Below are 22,741 nucleotides of genomic sequence, written 5' to 3' on the forward strand. Positions count from 1 at the left end.
CCAGCATGCCACGGGGCACGGCCCAGAACCGCTCTCCCAGCATGCCACGGGGCACGGCGAGGAGCCGCTCTCCCAGCATGCCGCGGGGCACGGCGAGGAGCCGCTCTCCCAGCATGCCGCGGGGCACGGCGAGGAGCCGCTCTCCCAGCATGCCGCGGGGCAAGGCGAGGAGCCGCTCTCCCAGGATGCCGCGGGGCACGGCGAGGAGCCGCTCTCCCAGCCTGTCGCAGGGGCGCGCCGGGTGCTGTTTGCCGATGCCCTGGGCTTGCCTTTGACCCGCCTGCGGCGCTACCAGCCCTGGCCGCCCCCCTCGCCCGAGTCGCCCCCCGAGGTGCTGCCCCCCACCGGCCAGCCACCCCCCGCCCCCTACCTGCTGCCCGCCTTCGTGCTGCCCCCGCCGGGGCAGGGCGAGCCGGAGCGGCTGGCGCGGCTGCGCCGGGCCATGGTGGAGCTGGAGGAGGTGCTGGCCCCGGGGCCGGGCGAGCCCTGGCGGCTGCGGGGCACCGTGCGGGTGCTGAACGTGGCCTACCGCAAAGCCGTCCACGTGCGAGCCAGCCGGGACCGCTGGCGCACCTACCGCGACCACCCCGCCTGCTACGTGCCGGGGGGCTCGCCCGACGGGGGGCTGAGCGACCGCTTCGCCTTCAGCCTGCCCTTCGGCCCCGGCCAGGAGGGGGACGAAGCCCGGCTGGATTTCGTGATCCGGTACCAGACCGACGAGGGCATCTACTGGGCCAATAACCAGGGGAAGAACTACAGCGTGGTGATGAAGGGCCTGCCCCCGCCCCGGGCGACCCCCAGCACTGCCGGCCCGGGGCGGCAGCTGAAGAGTTGCATGAGGCCGGAGAGGATGAGGTAAAATCCCACCGTCCTCCCGGGACCCCCTGTGAGAACCGCCAAATCCCCCCGATCCCTGTGACTCTGAGCCCTCCAGATCCCCTGATCTGTGACACTGAACCCCCCAATTCCCCCAATGCCCATGACTCTGAGCCCCCCAAATCCCCCTATCTGTGAATGAGCCCCCCAATCCCCGCAATCTGTGACACTAAATCCCCCAATCGCCCGATCTGTGACTCTGAGCCCCCCAATTCCTCCCGATCCCCATGAATCTGAGCTCCTCAATCCCCCCGATCCTCATGACTCTGAGCCCCACAATCCCCCTGACTCTGAGCCCCCACATCCCCCCTTTCTGTGACTTTGAGCCCCCCAATCCCCTTGACACTGAGCCCCTCAATCCCCTCAATCCTCCCAATCCCATGACTCTGAACCCCCCAAATCCCCCCAATCCCCGTGATTCTGAGCCCCCCAATACTCCAAATCTGTGACTCTGAGCCCCCACAGCCCCCTGATCCCCATGACTCTGAGCCCCCCAAATCCCCCCAATCCCTGTGACTCTGAGCCCCCAAATCCCCCGATCCCCGTGACTCTGAGCCTCCCAATCCCTGTGACATTGAGCCCCTGAATGCCCCTGATCCCCGTGACTCTGAGCCCCCCAAACCCTGATCTGTGACTCTGAATCCTCAATTCCTCCCGATCCCTGTGTCTGAGCCCCCCAAATCCCTGCGATCCCGTGACTCTGAGCCCCCCCAATTCCTCCCGATCCCCGTGACTCTGAGCCCCTCAATCCCCCCAATCTGTGACTCTGAGCCCCTCAATTCTCCTGACCTGTGACTCTGAGCCCCTCAATCCCCCCAATCTATGACTCTGAGCCCCCAAATCCCCCGATCCCTGAGACTCTGAGCCCCTCAATCCCCCCGATCCCCGTGACTCTGAGCCCCCACAGCCCCCCGATCCCCATGACTCTGAGCCCCCCAAATGCCCCAATCCTCATGACTCTGACCCCCGAATCCCTCCGATCTGTGACTCTGAGCCCCCAAATCCTCCTGATCCCTGTGACTCTGAGCCCTCCAAAGCCCCCAATCTGTGACTCTGAGGCCACGAAATTCTCCTGATCCCCATGACTCTGAGCCCCCCAAATCCCCCTATCTGTGAATGAGCCCCTTAATCCCCCCAATCTGTGACACTAAGTCCCCCAATCGCCCGATCTGTGACTCTGAGCCCCCCAATTCCTCCCGATCCCCGTGAATCTGAGCCCCTCAATCCCCCCGATCCTGTGACTCTGAGACCCACAATCCCCCTGACTCTGAGCCCCCACATCCCCCCGTTCTGTCACTCTGAGCCCCCCAATCCCCGTGACACTGAGCCCCTCAATCCCCCCGATCCCCATGACTCTGAACCACCCAAATCCTCCCAATCCCCGTGATTCTGAGCCCCCCAATACCCCAAATCTGTGACTCTGAGCCCCCACAGCTCCCGATCCCCATGACTCTGAGCCCCACAAATCCCCCCAATCCCTGTGACTCTGAGCCCCCAAATTCCCTGATCCCCGTGACTCTGAGCCCCCCAATCCCTGTGACATTGAGCCCCTGAATGCCCCTGATCCCCATGACTCTGAGCCCCCCAAATCCCCCTATCTGTGAATGAGCCCCTTAATCCCCCCAATCTGTGACACTAAGTCCCCCAATCGCCCGATCTGTGACTCTGAGCCCCCCAATTCCTCCCGATCCCCGTGACTCTGAGCCCTCACAGCCCCCCGATCCCATGACTCTGAGGCCCCAAACCCTGATCTGTGACTCTGAATCCCCTATTCCCCCAATCCCCATGACTGAGCCCCCCAAATCCCAGCGATCCCATGACTCTGAGCCCCCCAATTCCTCCCGATCCCCGTGACTCTGAGCCCTCACAGCCCCCCGATCCCATGACTCTGAGCCCCCCAAACCCTGATCTGTGACTCTGAATCCCCTATTCCCCCAATCCCCATGACTGAGCCCCCCAAATCCCAGCGATCCCATGACTCTGAGCCCCCCAATTCCTCCCGATCCCCGTGACTCTGAGCCCCTCAATCCCCCTGATCCCCGTGACTCTGAGCCCCTCAATTCTCCTGACCTGTGACTCTGAGCCCCTCAATCCCCCCAATCCCCGTGACTCTGAGCCCCCCAAACCCTGATCTGTGACTCTGAATCCCCAATTCCCCCAATCCCCATGACTGAGCCCCCCAAATCCCCGTGATCCCGTGACTCTGAGCCCCCCCAATTCCTCCCGATCCCCGTGACTCTGAGCCCCTCAATCCCTCCGATCTGTGACTCCGAGCCCCTCAATTCTCCTGACCTGTGACTCTGAGCCCCTCAATCCCCCCGATCCCCGTGACTCTGAGCCCCTCAATCCCCCCGATCCCCATGACTCTGAACCCCCCAAATCCCCCAATCCTCATGACTCTGACCCCCCAATCCCCCTTATCTGTGACTCTGAGCCCCCCAAATCCCTCCGATCTGTGACTCTGAGCCTCCACACCCCCCCGATTCCTGTGACTCTGAGCCCCCCAAATCCTCCCGATCCCTGTGACTCTGAGCTCTCAATTCCCCTGATCTGTGATTCTGAGCCCCCAAATCCCCCCGATCCCTGAGATTCTCAGCCCCTCAATCCCCCCGATCCCCTTGATTCTGAGCCCCCACAGCCCCCCGATCCCCACGACTCTTAGGCCCCCAAATCCCCCCAATACCCGTGACTCTGACTCCCATGAATCTGAGCCCCCAATCGCCCCGATCCCTATGACTCTGAGCCCCCACATCCACCTGATTCCTGTGACTCTGAGCCCCCCAATCCCCCTGATCTGTGACTCTGAGCCCCCCAAATCCTCCCACTCCCTGTGACTCTGAGCCCCCCAAAGCCCCCAATCTGTGACTCTGAGCCCCTGAAATCCCCCTGATCCCCATGACTCTGAGCCCCCCACATTCCCCTGATCTATGACTCTGAGCCCCCCAATCCCCGTGACTCTGAGCCCCTCAATCCCCCCGATCTGTGACTCTGAGCCCCCGAAATCCCCCAGATTCCCGTGACTCTGAGCCCCCCACATCCCCTCACTCTATGACTCTGAGCCCCCCAATCCCTGTGACTCTGAGCCCCTCAATCCCCCCAATCTGTGACTCTGAGCCCCCGAAATCCCCCCGATCCCAATGACTCTGAGCCCCCCAAATACCACTGATCCGTGACTCTGAGCCCCCAAAATCCCCCCGATCCCCGTTACTCTGAGCCCCCCACATCTGCCCCATCTATGACTCTGAGCCCCCCAATCCCCGTGACTCAGAGCCCCTTGATCCCCCAGATCTGTGACTCTGAGCCCCCCAAATCCCTCCAATCCCTGTGACACTGAGCCCCCCCAATCCCCATGACTCTGAGCCCCCCAAATCCCTCCAGTTTATCAGGGGGTGCAGAGCCTATGGAAGAGCAGCCCAGACACTGCTCTGAACTACAAGGGGCAGGTTATATGGGGAGGGACCCTGCCTTTGCCCCGCCCTCCTTCTGAGATAGTCCCTGCCCCACAGGGCACAGAGTGTCGGGGGGAGATGTTGGAGGTCTGGGGGTGGGTTTAAACTGCGGACAGAGGATCAGCAAGTGAGAGGGGAAAGGGTTCATTTGGGCAGGGTGGGGTAGCATTGTGGGTCTGTGCAAGCATCAGCGCTTGTGCAAAGTGAGTGTGCATTGCTCCCAGATCAGGTGCAAGCATTCGCACTAGTGCAGAGCAAGTGTGCAATGCTCCCAAGTCGGAACTCACCCTGCTCCCGTGTGCACTTGTTCCCATGAATGCCAAGTGTGTGTGTAATGCTCCCAAAACAGAATTCACCCTCTTCCCTTGTGCTGTCACTTGCACGAGTGAAAAGTGGATGTGAAACACTCCCAAATCACAATTTGCCCTGCTTCCTCGTGCAAATGTTAGCAGTAGTGCAAAGTGAGTGTTCAATGCTCCCAAATCAGAATTCGCCCTGCTCCTTTGTGCAGTTGTTTGCACACGTGCAAAGTGCATGTGTAATGCTCTCAATCCAGAACTCACACTGCTCCCTTGTGCTATTATTTGCACTACTGAAAAGTGAGTGTGAAACGCTCCCAAATCACAATGCCCTCCTCTCTCATGCACAGGATAGCACTAGTGCAAAGCCAGTGTGCAATGCCCCCAAAGCAGGTGCATGTGTTAGCACTCGTGCAAAGTGACTGTGAAACATTCCCAGGTCAGCATTCCCCCGCTGCACTGTGTGGCTCAGTACTAGTGCAAGGCAAGTGTGCAAGGCTCCCCAACCAGAATTCACCACGGGGTCTCGATGAAGGGCTTTCACGCCTGCCTTGCACTAGTGTACGTTGTGAGGCAAGCGACCCCATGCGAGCTGTCGGTGCAGATCTGCCAGTGGTTCTAGGAGGGGACAGGCCGGCCGGGGGATTGGACTCCAACGCCCGAGGCAGAGCAAGGAGAAAGGCAGTTCAGGTTAAAGCCCCCGCCCCTCGTGGTCTGAAATTTCACCATCGCATTTCCAGCTGCCGGCGGGCGAGTTCTGCGTAGTGAAAAACAAGCTGTGGGGGAAATGGGGCAGCGCCGTCATCTATTATTTCTAAAGAAACCGAGACCGAGGGCTGCGGAGAGAAGGTGAAATCACTTCGCCAGGGTGTTTTCTCTGAAACTCGGGCAGCAAAAGTGGTTTCCAAAAGGGGCAGGAAACAGAGTTAATAACGAGCCGAGGGGGAGTGAAAAGTCTTTTGCGGTCGGCTGAGTTTCTCAGAGATCTCATTTAAAGTGGGTAGATAGGTGGATAAAAGGGCCCAATATGGGCATTTCTGCACCAGAATCTCAGGCGGGGTCTGGGCAGCGTCCGGCGCGACGGGCCCTGGTCTTGTTGGGGTCTGGGTAGCACCCGGTGCAAAGGGGCCCTGGTCTCGTCGGGGTCTGGGCAGCACCCGGTGCAAAGGGGCCCTGGTCTCGTCGGGGTCTGGGCAGCACCTGGTGCAAAGGGGCCCTGGTCTCGGTCAGGGTCTGGTGGCTCCAGCGCGACGGGGCCCTGGTCTCGGTCGGGGTCTGGTGGCTCCGGCGCAACGGGGCCCTGGTCTCGGTCGGGGTCTGGAGGCTCCGGCGCGACGGGGCCCTGGTCTCAGTTGGGGTCTGGTGGCTCCGGCGCGACGGGGCCCTGGTCTCAGTCGGGGTCTGGTGGCTCCGGCGCGACGGGGCCCTGGTCTCGGTCGGGGTCTGGTGGCTCCGGCGCGACGGGGCCCTGGTCTCGGTCGGGGTCTGGTGGCTCCGGCGCGACGGGGCCCTGGTCTCGGTCGGGGTCTGGTGGCTCCCGGCGTGACGGGGCCCTGGTCTCGGTCGGGGTCTGGGCGGCTCCCGGCGCGACGGGGCCCTGGTCTCGGTCGGGGTCTGGTGGCTCCGGCGCGACGGGGCCCTGGTCTCGGTCGGGGTCTGGCCGGCTCCCGGCGCGACGGGGCCCTGGTCTCGGTCGGGGTCTGGAGGCTCCGGCGTGACGGGGCCCTGGTCTCGGTCGGGGTCTGGGCGGCTCCCGGCGCGGCGGGGCCCTGGTCTCGGTCGGGGTCTGGGCGGCTCCCGGCGCGACGGGGCCCTGGTCTCGGACGGGGTCTGGGCGGCTCCCGGCGCGACGGGGCCCTGGTCTCGGTCGGGGTCTGGTGGCTCTGGCGCGACGGGGCCCTGGTCTCGGTCGGGGTCTGGCCGGCTCCCAGTGCGACGGGGCCCTGGTCTCGGTCGGGGTCTGGCCGGCTCCCGGCGCGACGGGGCCCTGGTCTCGGTCGGGGTCTGGCCGGCTCCCGGCGCGACGGGGCCCTGGTCTCGGTCGGGGTCTGGTGGCTCTGGCGCGACGGGGTCCTGGTCTCGGTCGGGGTCTGGCCGGCTCCCAGTGTGACGGGGCCCTGGTCTCGGTCGGGGTCTGGCCGGCTCCCGGCGCGACGGGGCCCTGGTATCGGTCGGGGTCTGGGCGGTTCCTGGCGCGACGGGGCCCTGGTCTGGGTCGGGGTCTGGGCGGTTCCGGCGCGACGGGGCCCTGGTCTCGGTCGGGGTCTGGGCGGCTCCCGGCGCGACGGGGCCCTGGTCTCGGTCGGAGTCTGGAGGCTCCCGGCGCGACGGGGCCCTGGTCTCGGTCGGGGTCTGGCCGGCTCCCGGCGCGACGGGGCCCTGGTCTCGGTCGGGGTCTGGAGGCTCCCGGCGCGACGGGGCCCTGGTCTGGGTCGGGGTCTGGGCGGCTCCGGCGCGACGGGGCCCTGGTCTCAGTCGGGGTCTGGAGGCTCCCGGCGCGACGGGGCCCTGGTCTCGGTCGGGGTCTGGGCGGCTCCGGCGCGACGGGGCCCTGGTCTCGGTCGGGGTCTGGGCGGCTCCCGGCGCGACGGGGCCCTGGTCTCGGTCGGGGTCTGGCCGGCTCCCGGCGTGACGGGGCCCTGGTCTCGGTCGGGGTCTGGGCGGTTCCTGGCGCGACGGGGCCCTGGTCTCGGTCGGGGTCTGGAGGCTCCCGGCGCGACGGGGCCCTGGTCTCGGTCGGGGTCTGGGCGGCTCCCGGCGCGACGGGGCCCTGGTCTCGGTCGGGGTCTGGGCGGTTCCTGGCGCGACGGGGCCCTGGTCTCAGTCGGGGTCTGGAGGCTCCCGGCGCGACGGGGCCCTGGTCTCGGTCGGGGTCTGGGCGGCTCCCGGCGCGACGGGGCCCTGGTCTCGGTCGGGGTCTGGGCGGTTCCTGGCGCGACGGGGCCCTGGTCTCGGTCGGGGTCTGGCCGGCTCCCGGCGTGACGGGGCCCTGGTCTCGATTGGGGTCTGGGCGGTTCCTGGCGCGACGGGGCCCTGGTCTCAGTCGGGGTCTGGAGGCTCCCGGCGCGACGGGGCCCTGGTCTCGGTCGGGGTCTGGCCGGCTCCCGGCGCGACGGGCCCTGCTCTCGTCGGGGTCTGGGTATAAATACATCCCATGTATTTTATTGGCTTCTCCTTCACCCCGGGGTCCGGCTCCCGGCTCGTTATCCTAATGAGTGCCAGGTGTCAGGGGGTCGCCGTGGTAGGCTGCATCCACGCAAACAACGCGGAGGCCGGTGGCACCTTAAAGACGAACCGATTCATTTGGGCTCAAGCTTTCGTGGGTGAAACCCCCTTCTCCAGACGCCTGGCGTGGTGACACAGGACGAGACGGGAGTTACCTCACCCTAACCCTAACGAATGCTAATTACAAGGCGGTGAGACGGGAAGGGCGGGTGGGTGGCTGGGAGCGAGTGAGCTCTAGGTTCTCACGGGGACGAAGACCACGCCAAAGGCCTTGCTCTGCCTCAGTTTCCCCATCTCTAGGGCGGGGGGCGGGGCAGTGAAGATGCTGAGCGGCGGGGCAGGAGTTTGTATGCTTGGAGTGGGGGCAGGTTAACCCCCGCCATGTCTCCGGTGTGGGTGTGGGGCAGCCGGGTGTCCAGTGATGACAGCGGGGGCTGGGAGCCAGGACTCCTGGGTTCCTTCTGTGTCTGGGTTTGTGACCGAAATGTTTCTCCTCCGCTAAGACGTGAGCATCAGAGGAAGTTTCTTTTTCCACGGGCCCCACCCCCTGCGACTGGCTGTCTACAGCCCTGCACAGGCAGACACACAGGCGGCCCGTTCAGCTTCCCCCCGCCTGCCCTCCTTGCTCCCACCCTCTGGGGCGGAGTCTGGCGGAGTCGCCCTGGGGGACCCCTCTGCATTCAGGGGCGACTCCGGATTGACCCCAGGGGGCTGAGATCAGAATCCAGCCCTGCCCCCATTACAGCCGGGGGTGACTCCGGTTTGACCCTGGGGGGCTGAGATCAGAATCCAGCCCTGCCCCCATTACAGCCGGGGGTGACTCCGGTTTGACCCCGGGGGGCTGAGATCAGAATCCAGCCCTGCCCCTATTACAGCCGGGGGTGACTCCGGTTTGACCCCGGGGGGCTGAGATCAGAATCCAGCCCTGCCCCTATTACAGCCGGGGGTGACTCCGGTTTGACCCCGGGGGGCTGAGATCAGAATCCAGCCCTGCCCCCATTACAGCCGGGGGTGACTCCGGTTTGACCCCGGGGGGCTGAGATCAGAATCCAGCCCTGCCCCCATTACAGCCGGGGGTGACTCCGGTTTGACCCCGGGGGGCTGAGATCAGAATCCAGCCCTGCCCCCATTACAGCCGGGGGTGACTCCGGTTTGACCCCGGGGGGCTGAGATCAGAATCCAGCCCTGCCCCCATTACAGCCGGAGGTGACTCCGGTTTGACTCCAGGTGGCTGAGATCAGAATCCAGCTCTGCCCCCATTACAGCCGGGGGTTACTCCGGATTGACCCCGGGGGCTGAGATCAGAATCCAGCCCTGACCCGTCTACAATCCGAGGTGACTCCGGATTGGCCAGACCCGGTGCCGGGCCGGATTCTGTCTGAGCTCTGCGGCTTGGCATTGTCGCTGTCCCGCCCCCTTGCAGCCCCAGATCTCAGGGCCTGGGCTCCCAGACGCTGACTCGCAGCAAAGGGGAAAACCCAGGAACGCACCCAAAATAGCTGCGGGGTTTTACTCGTGTGGAGATGCCGAGCCGGATTAGGGCCCCGTCGCGCCGGGCGCTGCACAGACCCCTGACCCCAGACACACAGAGAGAGACCGTCCCTAAACCATTTCCACAAAGGGAAACTGAGGCACCCAGCGATTAGAGCTCAGCTGGGCATGTGTGGTCGAGCTGGAATGGAACCTGGGAGCCCTGGCTAATACCTTGCCCACTCAGGCTGGAGGCCCGGACGCCTGGGTTCTCTCCGTGGCTCTGGTAGGGGAGCGGGGAGGGGGCTGGGAACCAGGAAGGTGCCACCCCCCCACCCGGCCCCGGGCAGTGACTGGATCCTTCTCCCCGCCCAGGCCGTGCGAGGAAGAGCCAAGCGATGAAGAGACACCAAACCCTGTCGACGCGGAAGGTATGTGGTGCGTGCTTCCCCCCAGCAGTGCCCCCAGCCAGGGTCTCCCCAGCGCTGCGAGCTTCCCCCCAGCAGTGCCCCCAGCCAGGGTCTCCCCCAGCACTGTGAGCTTCCCCCTAGCAGTGCCCCCAGCCAGGGTCACCCCAGGGCCGCGAGCTTCCCCCCAGCAGTGGCCCCAGCCAGGGTCTCCCCCAGGGCCGCGAGCTTCCCCCCAGCAGTGCCCCCAGCCAGGGTCTCCCCAGCGCTGCGAGCTTCCCCCTAGCAGTGCCCCCAGCCAGGGTCTCCCCCAGCACTGTGAGCTTCCCCCTAGCAGTGCCCCCAGCCAGGGTCACCCCAGGGCCGCGAGCTTCCCCCCAGCAGTGGCCCCAGCCAGGGTCTCCCCCAGGGCCGCGAGCTTCCCCCCAGCAGTGCCCCCAGCCAGGGTCTCCCCCAGCGCCGCGAGCTTCCCCCCAGCAGTGCCCCCAGCCAGGGTCTCCCCCAGGGCCGCGAGCTTCCCCCCAGCAGTGCCCCCAGCCAGGGTCTCCCCCAGGACCGCAAGCTTCCCCCTAGCAGTGCCCCCAGCCAGGGTCTCCCCCGGGGCCGCGAGCTTCCCCCCAGCAGTGCCCCCAGCCAGGGTCTCCCCCAGGGCCGCGAGCTTCCCCCCAGCAGTGCCCCCAGCCAGGGTCTCCCCCAGGGCCGCGAGCTTCCCCCTAGCAGTGCCCCCAACCAGGGTCACCCCAGCACTGCGAGCTTCCCCCTAGCAGTGCCCCGAGCCGGGGTCTCCCCCAGCGCTGTGAGCTTCCCCCTAGCAGTGCCCCCAACCAGGTTCACCCCAGCGCTGCGAGCTTCCCCCCAGCAGTGCCCCCAGCCAGCGTCACCCCCAGCGCTGCGAGCTTCCCCCCAGCAGTGACCCCAACCGGGGTCACCCCTAGCGCTGCAAGCTTCCCCCCAGCAGTGCCCCCAGCCAGCATCACCCCAAGCACTGCGAGCTTCCCCCTAGCAGTGCCCCCAACCAGGGTCACCCCTAGCGCTGCGAGCTTCCCCCCCAGCAGTGCCCCCAACCAGGGTCACCCCTAGCGCTGCGAGCTTCCCCCCCAGCAGTGCCCCCAACCAGGGTCACCCCTAGTGCTGCGAGCTTCCCCCCCAGCAGTGCCCCCAGCCAGCGTCACCCCCAGCGCTGCGAGCTTCCCCCCAGCAGTGCCCCCAACCAGGGTCACCCCCAGTGCTGCGAGCTTCCCCCCAGGAGTGCCGGGCTGGTTGAGGGGACCACTAGTGTGGGTGACCCCGTCTCTCTCTGTCTCCAGAAGGGAGCCCTGAAAGGGAGACCCGAAGAGAATCGCCCTCAGCTCCCGCACCGCAGCCCACGGGACAGGTATGAACTGCCGGCAACAGCGTTGCTGTGGGGAGAGAGGCCCCTGCCCGGCCCCCTGCTGAGCCCCCCTCCCCACGGCACCCCCAGTGCCTGGCCCTGCCTGCCAGGGGAGAGCGTCCCCTGCCCAACCCCTCACCTGCCCCCCAGCGCCCGGCCCTGCCTGCCAGACTGGGGCTGCGCAGACCCACAACAAGGGTCAGCCCCTACCCCAGGGATCTCCCAATCTCACTGACAAAGGCTGGCTCAGGCCCCGCGTCTCACAGATGGGGAAACTGAGGCACGGCTGTGCCAGAATCGCCTCCCCCCCCGGCACTTGTGGGGGATCCTGCCTCTCCAGCCCCCATCCTTCCCATGCCCTGCTGCAGGTCCCGGCGCTGCCGGTCGCCTCCACGTCCCTGGAGACGGAGCCGCCCGCGAGGGAGCCCCCGCAGCCACCCGTGGCCAGCACTCTGGGGCCGGGGGCCTCGTTCTTGGAGGCTGGCCTGGCAGAGCAGGCTGGGCTCTGGCGGGCGGAGGAGGAGGCCGTGGACTCGGAGCTGGAGCAGCTATACCTCTGCCATCTCAGCCGGCTGCGAGCAGAGGGGCTGGGGGGCGCCGGGGGGCGGCCGGGGGGCACGGAAGCGGCTGGCTCCCCCCCGGCCTGGCTGCCTGCCCTGCACCTGAGCCTGCTGAGCGACCGGGACCTGGTGGTCGGCTGCGCCGGGCCGGAGCGGGCGCTGAACAGCTCCCTGGCCCAGGAGATCACCCGGCGTTACGCCAGCCCGGCGGGCGAGGGCCTGGAGAGGGGCACGGCCGCCCGGCTCACCCCGCCCGCCGGCCCGGGGCGAGACAGCCCCCCAGCGCTGCTGGAGGGCGGGAGCCAGGGAGCCGGCCCAGGTGGGGCCTTGCGGCTGCTGGCGCCGGCCGCCGTGGTGGTGCCGGCATGGACAGCGGCCCCGGTGGGGCGAGGCCGGGGGGGCTGCGGAGGGCCACGGGGCCTGTGGTCGGGGGAGCCCAGAGAGGGGGCGCCCGGCTGCCCCCCGCGGCTGGGGCAGGCCCTGACCCATTCCCTCCTCGTCCTGGGCCTCGTGGTCGTCCTGCCCGTGGTCCTTGGTGGCTGCCTGCCGGCCGCGGTCATCACCCTGTATGTGGTTCTCACGTGGCACCAGGCGAGCTAGGACCCAGGCGTCCTGGCTCCCGGCCCCCCCCACTCTAGCCCCCTCGCCCCCAGAGCCGGGGAGAGAACCCAGGTGTCCTGGCTCCCAGCCCCCCACTCTAGCCCCCTTGCCCCCAGAGCTGGGGAGGCGTCCTGGCTCCCAGCGCCCCCCCCCGCCCTACCCCACACTGGCGCTGGGGGCCACATGTCTCTGAAGACCTTACATCGGCTCTTTGTCCCGCTTCGCTTCTCTGGCGCATGACCCCCCCATGGCGCCGTATTTATTTTGTACTGGGGGGCGTGGGGGGGTCAGTGGGTCCCCCCCCGTGTGGTGCAAAGCGGGTCGTTTGCAGCATGACGCTTCCTCTGAGTGCGACCGAGAGTTTCGGTCCAGCCGCCGGGGGGGCTGGCGATCGTCCGGCTGATTCACCGCGCTTGCGGCAGCCCCCAGCGGTGAGGTCCCACGGCACGCCGGAGCCGCCCAGCCACCCGCTCCACCGCCGCGTGGCCCTCTTCTGCAACTGGAAGGAGCTGCCGCTGTGGGCGGGGGTGCCTCAGTTTCCCCACATGGGAGCTCTGCCCGTGTTTCGGAAGCCGTGGGACACACTCGGAGTGATGGAGGACGGCCTGAGTCGGAGCCGAGGCTGGGTGGAGGTGAGAGCGGAATCGGACCCAGATCCTGCTGCAGTTGGGAGTGACTCCAGATTGACTCCAGATTAAGTGGGATCAGAATCCTGCCTTGACCCCATTGCAGTCAGGGGTGACTCCGGCTTGACTCTGAATTAACTGAGATGGGAAGTCGGAAAACCTGCCTTGGAGCGGGAGAGGAAAGACTCTGGATCCGCAGCGAGACGGCTCTGGGGGGCCGTGAGCCCCGGGGGGGGCCGATATCTGATAACGGGCTCGTCAGGCCGCCGGCACCGGGTCCTGGCTGGGAGTCGGGCGCCGATTGTGGCCCGGGAAGGGGTTCGCCGTGGGGACAGTGGCCCCGGGGCTGGGCCGGGGGCTCCCCGAGCGGGCGGGTTCGGGAGCCGGACGCGCGGGGTCTCGAAGGGGGCGAAACGCCGGCGTCCGCGCGGCTGACGGAAACGCGAAATAAACACGGTCCCGGCCACAGCCCTGGTGTCGGTTTCTGGGGGGCTCATGGCGCCAGCAGGGGGAGGATGGGGGTCCGGCCGTGGGGTGCAAGGTGACAGGCCTGGAGGCAGGATCGGTCTGGCCTGGAGCCCAATTCCAGATGGGAGCCGGCACCCCCACAGGGGACAGGCCCCTGCCCCATTCCCGCCCCCCGAGCCAGCCTGGGATTGGGTGGTTTACACGGTGCCGCAGCCCCCAGGAGCCCCCCCCCCCCATCAGATCTGGTCAGTTGCTTTGCAGTTTCAGTGTCCCTTCATGTCTGTGGGGCAGCTGGGTAGAGAACCCAGGAGTCCTGCCCCCCCCCCCCCGCTCTAACCACGAGACCCGCCCCCCCCAACCTATGGAGAGAACCCAGGCGTCCTGGCTCTCAGCCCATCCCCCTCTGCTGTAACCACTAGACCCCCCCTCCCCTCACGGAGCCAGGGAGAGAACCCAGGCGTCCTGGCTCCCAGCCCATCGCCCGCTGCTCTAACCACTAGACCCCCCTCCCGGAGCCAGGGGGAGAACCCAGGCGTCCTGGCTCCCAGCCCCTCCCTCCCCCTTCGCTTCCCCTGGTCCTGATGGTGCGTTGCTGCCCGAGTCCCCCTCCCCCGCTCCGCCATTGTCCCCCGGCCCCTCCTCGGCCCGGCTCCGCCCCCCACGTCCCTCTGCCCCCCAGACCCCCCCCCCGCCGCACCTTCCGGTGGATGCTGAAGAAGATGGTCGGATCCCGGCCGCCTCCCGGCTCCTTTGTGGGGACCGGAGCCTGAGCCGCCGCCCGATGCCTCCGGGCTCATCTCGGGGGGAGAGTCCGGACCCCCTCCTTCCCGGCCGGAATCCGGCGTGACTCCGGAGCCGCCGCACCCTGCATTAACCCCCCGCATTCGGGTCGAACCGGGGTCCTGGGGATGGAGCGAGCCGGCGTCCGGGCGCCGCGCGGGCCAGGAGGGCGCCCCGGGACCGGCCCCGACCTGGATTTAACCCCCTGGATCTAATCGGGGGGGCGAATCCGGATTCCCACGGAGGAGCGAGCCGATCCGGGTTGCCATTGGATCGGTCTGCTGGAGGAGGTGTTTGTGTTGAAGAGGGCAGATCGGAGTCACACCGGATTGATCGGGGAGGGGATCCCCGGAGGAGGGACCCGGCCCCTCGGTTTCACTGAGGCCCCGATCCGGGTAGCTTGGGGGTCCCCGGGACGCCGCCGCGGGGAGCCTTCGGCGCCGGGCTCTGGAGGCGGCGGAAGCGGGGGGGCAGCGCCCCCGGACCCCCAAGGCAGCCCCCCGAGCCCCCTCCGGCCGGCATGGGGGGAGGCCCGGCGAAGGGACGCCCTGCTCCCCGCAGGGCCTGAAGGCGCCGGGGGCAGGGGACTCGCCCCCCACCGAGCGGGGAAGGATTTGGGGGTCTCGCCTCACGTCGGGGAGCCAGCGGAACAGAGGTGAGCTGGGGCCGGTCCTGGGGGGGCGGGCTGGGCCCCTGCCTCGGCCCCCCTCCTTCCCCAGCCCTCCACCGGTATACACCCCTCCGGCCCCCCCCCGTATACACCCCCCGTCCCCAGCCCCCCACCGGTATACACCCCTCCAGCCCTCCATATGCACCCCCCGCCCCCAGCCCCCCACCAGTATACACCCCTCTGCCCCCCCATATACATCTCTTCATCCCCAGTGCCCCACCTGTATACATCCCTCCAGCCCCCCCTTATGCACCCCCCGTCCCCAGCCCCCCACCGGTATACACCCCTCCAGCCCTCCATATGCACCCCCCGCCCCCAGCCCCCCACCAGTATACACCCCTCTGCCCCCCCATATACATCTCTTCATCCCCAGTGCCCCACCTGTATACATCCCTCCAGCCCCCCCTTATGCACCCCCCGTCCCCAGCCCCCCACCGGTATACACCCCTCCGGCCCCCCCATATGCACCCCCCATCCCCAGCCCCCCACTGGTGTATACCCCTCTGCCCCCCCATATACATCCCTCCATCCCCAGTGCCCCACCTGTATACATCTCTCCAGCCCCCCACCGGTATACACCCCCCATCCCCAGCCCCCCACCGGTATACACCCCTCCGGCCCCCCCACGTATACACCCCCAGTCCCCAGCAACCCACCGGTATACACCCCCCCGGCCCCCCATATACATCTCTCCATCCCCAGTGCCCCACCTGTATACATTCCTCCGGCCCCCCCATATACACCCCCGGTCCCAGCCCCCACCCGTATACACCCCCCCGGGCCTCCTCGTATACATCCCTTCATCTCCAGCCCCCCCCCATGCACCCCCGTCCCCAGCCCCCCACCGCTACGCCCCCCTCCGCCCCCCCATATACATCCCCCCATCCCCTCACCTGTATACATCCCTCCGGCCCCCTCCATACACACCCCCGTCCCCAGCCCCCCACCGCTACGCCCCCCTCCGCCCCCCCATATACATCCCCCCATCCCCTCACCTGTATACATCCCTCCGGCCCCCTCCATACACACCCCCGTCCCCAGCCCCCCACTGGTATACACCCCTCCGGTCTGCCACTCATCCCATCATCCCTCCACCCCATATACACCCCCTCCATCTGCCCCTCCCCAGCCCTCCGTACACCCCTCTGCCCACCCCGCCTCCCCCCAAGCCGTCCACCCCGTCCCTTTTTCCTCCCATGCACCCCCCATCTCCCCCCACACACCTCACTGTACCCCAGACACCCCTCAGCTGCTCCAGCCTCGAACAGTCGTTTATCCACCCACCCCTCTCAAAACGGGCCCCCCACCCGCCCTCGGCCCCTTGCACCCCTCCCTGGCCTCCGCCCACTGGAGGGGCCTGTGGGGCTGGAGAGATGAGGGGTTTGTGTCCGTCCAGCCTCTGTGCACCCCTTTAACTAGTCACCCCTCCCCCTCTGCACGTACCCCTCTATTGTCCCATCCCCCTCACTCCACCCACCCGTCCCCCGCCACCCCCTCCAGCCCCCCCACCATCCCTACACCCCCCAGCCTCCCGCCACCCTCTCCATCCCCCCCAGCTATCCCTACACCCCCCAGCCCCCCCCGCCACCCCCTCCAGCCGCCGTTCCCTCCAGCCCCCCCATCATCCCTGCACCCCTCCCCACCCACCAGCCCCCACCCCGCCTCCAGCCCCCTCCCTTCCTCTGGCTGACACAGGTGCAGAGACCCCACAACACGGCCTAGGAGTGGCTGGGGGGGTTGTCATTCAGGGCCTGGGGGGTGAGAGTGTGTGAGTGTGTGTATGTTTCCACTTTGTGTGTGTATGTATTCTATGGGTGTGTATTTTGTGTATATATTGTATATGTGTAATGTGTGTGTATATTACATGTGTGTGAATACAGTGTGTGTATTATGAGTGTGCAGTGTGTGTGTATGTTACGTGTGTGTGGCATGTGTGTACACGCGTGTACGTTTCCACTTTGAGTACGTGTGTGTAGCGTGTGTGTGTAACGTGTATATTGTATGTGTATGTGTGTAGCGTGTGTGTGTATCATGTGTGGATTGTGTGTGTAATGTGTAGTGTGTGTGTAGCATGTGTGTAGCGTGTGCGTGAATGCATTGTGTGTGTGTGTAATCTGTAGTGTGTGTGTGTATCATGTGTGGATTGTGTGTGTAATGTGTAGTGTGTGTGTAGCGCGTGTGTGTAACGTGTATATTGTATGTGTATGTGTGTAGCGTGTGTGTGTATCATGTGTGGATTGTGTGTGTAATGTGTAGTGTGTGTGTAGCGTGTGTGTAGATGCATTGTGTGTGTGTGTAATCTGTAGCGTGTGTGTGTATCATGTGTGGATTGTGTGTGTAATGTGTAGTGTGTGTGTAGCGTGTGTGTAGATGCATTGTGTGTGTGTGTAATCTGTAGCGTGTGTGTGTATCATGTGTGGATTGTGTGTGTAATGTGTAGTGTGTGTGTAGCGTGTGTGTAGCGTGTGTGAATGCATTGTGTGTGTGTGTAAGCTGTAGCGTGTGTGTGTAGCCTGTGTGGATTGTGTGTAGCGTGTGTGGATCGCGTGTGTACGTGTGGATTGTGTGTTTGTGTAACGGGCAGCGTGTGTGGATTGTGTGTGTGTGTGGGCGTCTCTCTCCCCTTGGCGTGCGGCCAGGCTCTGGGGGGGCCTTGTGCCAATTTACCCCCCCATCACAAGCCCCCAGCCTGCCAGACTCGCCCCAGCTGGGACATGACAGCAGAGCGGGGGGGGATTTTGGCCAGGCCCCCACCCAGCAGGCCCTGAGTTGATGCTGTGGGGGGGGGCCTCAGGGCAACTCCACTGGCTTCATTCCCTTCTCTCTTCCCCCGGGGCAATCAGGAGTGACTCCACTTCAAGAGCAGAATCGGGTCCCGGCTCAGTTCCACGGCCCACCTGCTTCCCCGGTGCCTGGAGGGGGGAGTGAGTGTGACAGAGCCCGGATGTGTCCCTGTGCGTGTGCGCGTCGCCCTGCTCTCCCTGCTGGAGGGGCGGAGCCCTGTGCTCGGTGTGTGTGTGTTCGTGAGTGCACGTGCGCGTGCGAAGGACCCTTTCCAGGTGCCTGGGGGGAGCAAAAGCAGCCGGAAAGCTTCAGCCCCCCGGTGCGCTGGGGCAGCCGAGCGGGAGCGAGGGTGAGCGGCCGTCAAGGCGCGAGGGCGTGAACGGGAAGGGGCCCGGCGGGGTGGGGGGCACGCGTGTGAGGCCGAGTCTGCCGGGGGGGAGCGTGTCAGCGCGAGCGTGACTCGGAGCGTGGGCACGTGTGTGCGTCTGTGCCCGGGCGGCTGTGAGGATGAGCGGGTGTGAGTGCGAGCGTGTGCGCGTGGTGAGAGTGGGCAGGGGTTGGGGGTCAGTGCGGGAGCGTGTCAGCGTCGGGGGGCCGTGAGGACGACTGTGCCCTTCTCTCTCGGGGGCTGGCTGGTTCGGGGGGGGGGCAATGGGAGATGGGACCCCCAGACGAGGCGGGCGATGGGATCGGGGGCCCGCGCTCAGCAGCCCCACCCCCAACCGGGTCGGGCCTGGGGGCACCAGGCCCTGCCCCACAGCCTGGGCTTGGACCCCGCACGCCGGGCTGGGGTCCCCCCCCGCCGGGCCAGGCCCCGCCCCCGACGATCCCTTCTCCCCCCTGCAGAGGCCCCGGGGCCATGGGCCGCCCCCGCTAGCCCCGCCGGCCGGCGATGGCGAACGCCAGCGAGGCGGACGAGCCGGGCCTGCCGGGCCCCCCGGCGGCCTCCACCTACGCCAAGCTGCTGCTGCTGGGGCTGATCATCTGCGTGAGCCTGGCGGGCAACCTGGCCCTGGCGCTGCTGGTGCTGAAGGAGCGGGGGCTGCACCGGGCCCCCTACTACTTCCTGCTGGACCTGTGCCTGGCGGACGCCGTGCGGGCGGCCATCTGCTTCCCCTTCGTGCTGGTCTCCATCCGCCAGGGCTCGGCCTGGACCCACAGCCCGCTGAGCTGCAAGGTGGTGGCCTTCCTGGCCGTCCTCTTCTGCTTCCACGCCGCCTTCCTCCTCTTCTGCATCAGCGTCACCCGGTACATGGCCGTGGCCCACCACCGCTTCTACGCCAAGCGCCTGACCCCCTGGACGTGCGTGGCCGTCATCTGCATGGTCTGGACCCTCTCGGTGGCCATGGCCTTCCCGCCCGTCGTCGACGTGGGCACCTACAAGTTCATCCGGGAGGAGGACCAGTGCATCTTCGAGCACCGCTACTTCAAGGCCAACGACACGCTGGGCTTCATGCTCATGCTGGCCGTGCTGGTGGGGGCCACGCACGCCGTCTACGGCAAGCTGCTCTGCTTCGAGTACCGCCACCGCCGGATGAAGCCGGTGCAGACGGTGCCGGCCGTCAGCCAGAACTGGACGTTCCACGGGCCGGGGGCCACCGGCCAGGCGGCCGCCAACTGGGTGGCCGGCTTCGGCCGGGGACCCATGCCGCCCACGCTGCTGGGCGTCCGGCAGAGCGGCCACGCCGCCAACCGCAGCCTGCTGGGCATGGAGGAGTTCAAGGCGGAGAAGCGGCTGGGGAAGATGTTCTACGTCATCACCGTCCTCTTCCTGCTCCTCTGGTCGCCCTACCTCGTGGCCTGCTACTGGAGGGTCTTCGTCAAGGCCTGCAGCATCCCCCACCGCTACCTGGCCACCGCCGTCTGGCTGAGCTTCGCCCAGGCCGCCGTCAACCCCATCGTCTGCTTCCTGCTCAACAAGGAGCTCACGAAGGGGCTGGCGGCCCACGTGCCCTGCCGCAGGACAGAGCCCCCCCTGCCCCGGGAGCCGTACTGCGTCATGTGAGGGGGGCGCCCCCCGGGTCAGGGCCGCGGGAGAGGGTTAGAGGGGCTGGCTGCGGCGGGCCGAGGGCGGGAGGCTGGACATCCGGCGGCAAGCCGGAGTCACGCCCTGCCCGCAACGGGATCAGGCCAGATTCCGATCTCCGTTAATCTGGAGTCAGTCCGGAGTCACCCCCTGCCCGCAATGGGATCAGGCCAGATTCAGATCTCCGTTAATCTGGAGTCAGTCCGGAGTCACCCCCTGCCCGCAATGGGATCTGGCCAGATTCTGATCTCCGTTAATCTGGAGTCAATCCGGAGTCACCCCCAGACTGCAGTGGGGTCAGGGCCGGATTCTGATCTCAGTTAATCCAGAGTCAATCCAGAGTCAGCCCCCCCCCACAATGGGATCACCCCAGATTCAGATCTCTGTTAATCCAGAATCAATCCGGAGTCACCCCCACCCACAATCTCAGTGAATCTGGAGTCAATCCGAAATCACCCCCAGACTGCAGTGAGGTCAGGGCTGGATTCTGATCTTAGCTCCCCTGGGGTCAATCCAGAGTCACCCTGACTTCGGCGGTCTTACTCCAGCTGCAGTGGGTTAATCTGGATTCACACCCAGGTACCCAAAATGGGGAATTTGCTGTGTCTAGTTTAGTCCCCATCGCGGAGATGAGAAGAGGTGGGGTGGGAGTGGGGCAGGTCTGGGGGGGGGAAGGGAGCTGGAGGGTGAACCAGGGGAAGAGGGGGTGGAGAAGGGAGGGGTGGGGAGATCGGGGGAGGGGGTCCAGCCCAGCAACGCCCACGCCCACCCCCTGCCTCTGCGGGTGATTTAGCAACCTCTCAGTCAGTAACCAGGGACACGCCCCCCATGCAGTCTCCATGGCAACAGCCAATGGGAGCCCGACAGACCATGTCACCCTGGAACAATGCAACCAGGAAGCTGGGGGGGGGGGACCCATCCTGGCCCTGGAATCCCTGGGGGCCCCGGGGGGAGGGAAACGGGGCTGCTGTGATGGCAGGTGTTCTGGAGAGACGGCCAAGGGCTGCAGGGACCAGCAGGATCACAGGAGCAGTGCCAGGGCGACAGGCGGAGTCGCAGGCAGCGATTGTTAGGGCGACAGGCGGAGTCGCAGGCAGCGATTGTTAGGGCGACAGGCGGAGGAACAGGCAGCGATGTTAGGGCGACAGGCGGAGGAACAGGCAGCGATTGTTAGGGCGACAGGCGGAGTCGCAGGCAGCGATTGTTAGGGCGACAGGCGGAGTCACAGGCAGGGATTGTTAGGGGGACGGGCGGAGTCACAGGCAGCGATTGTTAGGGCGACAGGCGGAGTCGCAGGCAGCGATTGTTAGGGCGACAGGCGGAGTCGCAGGCAGCGATTGTTAGGGGGACAGGCGGAGTCACAGGCAGCGATGTTAGGGCGACAGGCGGAGTCGCAGGCAGCGATTGTTAGGGTGACAGGTGCAGTAACAGGCAGCGATTGTTAGGGGGACAGGCGGAGGAACAGGCAGCGATTGTTAGGGGGACAGGCGGAGGAACAGGCAGCGATTGTTAGGGGGACAGGCGGAGTCACAGGCAGGGATTGTTAGGGGGACAGGCAGAGGAACAGGCAGCGATTGTTAGGACGACAGGCGGAGTCGCAGGCAGCGATTGTTAGGGCGACAGGCGGAGTCACAGGCAGCGATGTTAGGGCAACAGGCGGAGTCACAGGCAGCGATGTTAGGGGGACAGGTGGAGTCACAGGCAGCTATGTTAGGACAACAGGCGGAGTCGCAGGCAGCGATTGTTAGGGCGACAGGCGGAGTCACAGGCAGCGATGTTAGGGGGACAGGCAGAGGAACAGGCAGCGATGTTAGGGGGACAGGCGGAGTCACAGGCAGCGATTGTTAGGGCGACAGGCGGAGGAACAGGCAGCGATGTTAGGGCAACAGGCGGAGTCACAGGCAGCGATGTTAGGGGGACAGGTGGAGTCACAGGCAGCGATGTTAGGACAACAGGCGGAGTCGCAGGCAGCGATTGTTAGGGCGACAGGCGGAGTCACAGGCAGGGATTGTTAGGGCGACAGGCGGAGTCACAGGCAGGGATTGTTAGGGGGACGGGCGGAGTCACAGGCAGCGATTGTTAGGGCGACAGGCGGAGTCGCAGGCAGCGATTGTTAGGGCGACAGGCGGAGTCGCAGGCAGCGATTGTTAGGGGGACAGGCGGAGTCACAGGCAGCGATGTTAGGGCGACAGGCGGAGTCGCAGGCAGCGATTGTTAGGGTGACAGGTGCAGTAACAGGCAGCGATTGTTAGGGGGACAGGCGGAGTCACAGGCAGGGATTGTTAGGGGGACAGGCAGAGGAACAGGCAGCGATTGTTAGGACGACAGGCGGAGTCGCAGGCAGCGATTGTTAGGGCGACAGGCGGAGTCACAGGCAGCGATGTTAGGGCAACAGGCGGAGTCACAGGCAGCGATGTTAGGGGGACAGGTGAAGTCACAGGCAGCGATGTTAGGACAACAGGCGGAGTCGCAGGCAGCGATTGTTAGGGCGACAGGCGGAGTCACAGGCAGCGATGTTAGGGGGACAGGCAGAGGAACAGGCAGCGATGTTAGGGGGACAGGCGGAGTCACAGGCAGCGATTGTTAGGGCGACAGGCGGAGTCACAGGCAGCGATTGTTAGGGCGACAGGTGGAGTCACAGGCAGCGATTGTTAGGGCGACAGGCGGAGGAACAGGCGGAGGAATGGGCAGCGATTGTTAGGGCGACAGGCGGAGTCACAGGCAGCGATGTTAGGGTGACAGGCGGAGTCACAGGCAGCGATGTTAGGGGACAGGCGGAGGGACAGGCAGAGAAACACACACAACGCTAGAGTACCCTGCACCGACGCTCGCGTACGGGGCACGGTATCAGGCAGCGGTGCTGGCAGGACAGGCGGAGGGCCGCGCAGCGATGGTAGGGGGCCCTGCGGGAACACAGCTGCGTGCGAGAGGAACCGGCCCCCTCCCAGCCCCTTTGCTGCTCCCCGGAGCTGTTTGCATTCCCGCACGGACGGACTCCGGAGGGCAAAGGGATTTGGAGCGGGATGTTACGGGGCCGAGCCCTGACCCCGGGCTCCTGGCAGACTCACCCTGCTGGCAGCGGGGAAGTGACTCCAGATTGATACCCACAGAAATGGGATCAGAATCCGT

At 66.0% G+C, this 22,741-nt stretch overlaps 1 protein-coding gene and 1 long non-coding RNA gene across 21 annotated transcripts; both read left to right on the top strand.

Moving 5' to 3' along the window:
* Window positions 1-312: 312 nt before the first annotated feature.
* On the top strand, window positions 313-20,293 carry LOC102943025 (protein phosphatase 1 regulatory subunit 3F). The gene is made up of 5 exons (XM_037888240.2): window positions 313-855; window positions 9,695-9,750; window positions 11,034-11,101; window positions 11,467-12,255; window positions 18,464-20,293. Exons 1-5 carry the CDS (start codon window positions 443-445, stop codon window positions 19,589-19,591), a joined length of 2,454 nt encoding a protein of 817 aa, XP_037744168.2. The 5' UTR covers window positions 313-442; the 3' UTR covers window positions 19,592-20,293.
* A 51-nt stretch (window positions 20,294-20,344) lies between these two features.
* Window positions 20,345-22,417, top strand: LOC122463607. Of its 20 annotated transcripts, none has more exons than XR_006287140.1 (4): window positions 20,345-21,301; window positions 21,335-22,040; window positions 22,074-22,241; window positions 22,276-22,417. It is a non-coding gene; the product is annotated as an uncharacterized LOC122463607 (long non-coding RNA). The 20 variants fall into 20 exon arrangements; XR_006287139.1 differs by having other exon boundaries at window positions 22,288-22,417; XR_006287144.1 differs by having other exon boundaries at window positions 22,322-22,417.
* The last annotated feature ends 324 nt before the right edge of the window (window positions 22,418-22,741 follow it).

The sequence above is a fragment of the Chelonia mydas genome, chromosome 23, assembly GCF_015237465.2.
Source record: "Chelonia mydas isolate rCheMyd1 chromosome 23, rCheMyd1.pri.v2, whole genome shotgun sequence".
In the NCBI taxonomy this organism is placed as follows: domain Eukaryota; kingdom Metazoa; phylum Chordata; order Testudines; family Cheloniidae; genus Chelonia; species Chelonia mydas.

What these genes read in the sequence shown, in the direction of transcription:
- LOC102943025 (XM_037888240.2), top strand. Translation starts at nt 443, where the DNA reads ATGGTGGAGCTGGAGGAGGTGCTGGCCCCGGGGCCGGGCGAGCCCTGG. An exon ending in AAACCCTGTCGACGCGGAAG is followed by an intron (nt 9,751 to 11,033) that starts GTATGTGGTGCG and finishes CTCTGTCTCCAG; the next exon opens with AAGGGAGCCCTGAAAGGGAG. An exon ending in TCACGTGGCACCAGGCGAGC is followed by an intron (nt 12,256 to 18,463) that starts TAGGACCCAGGC and finishes CGCCCCCGCTAG; the next exon opens with CCCCGCCGGCCGGCGATGGC.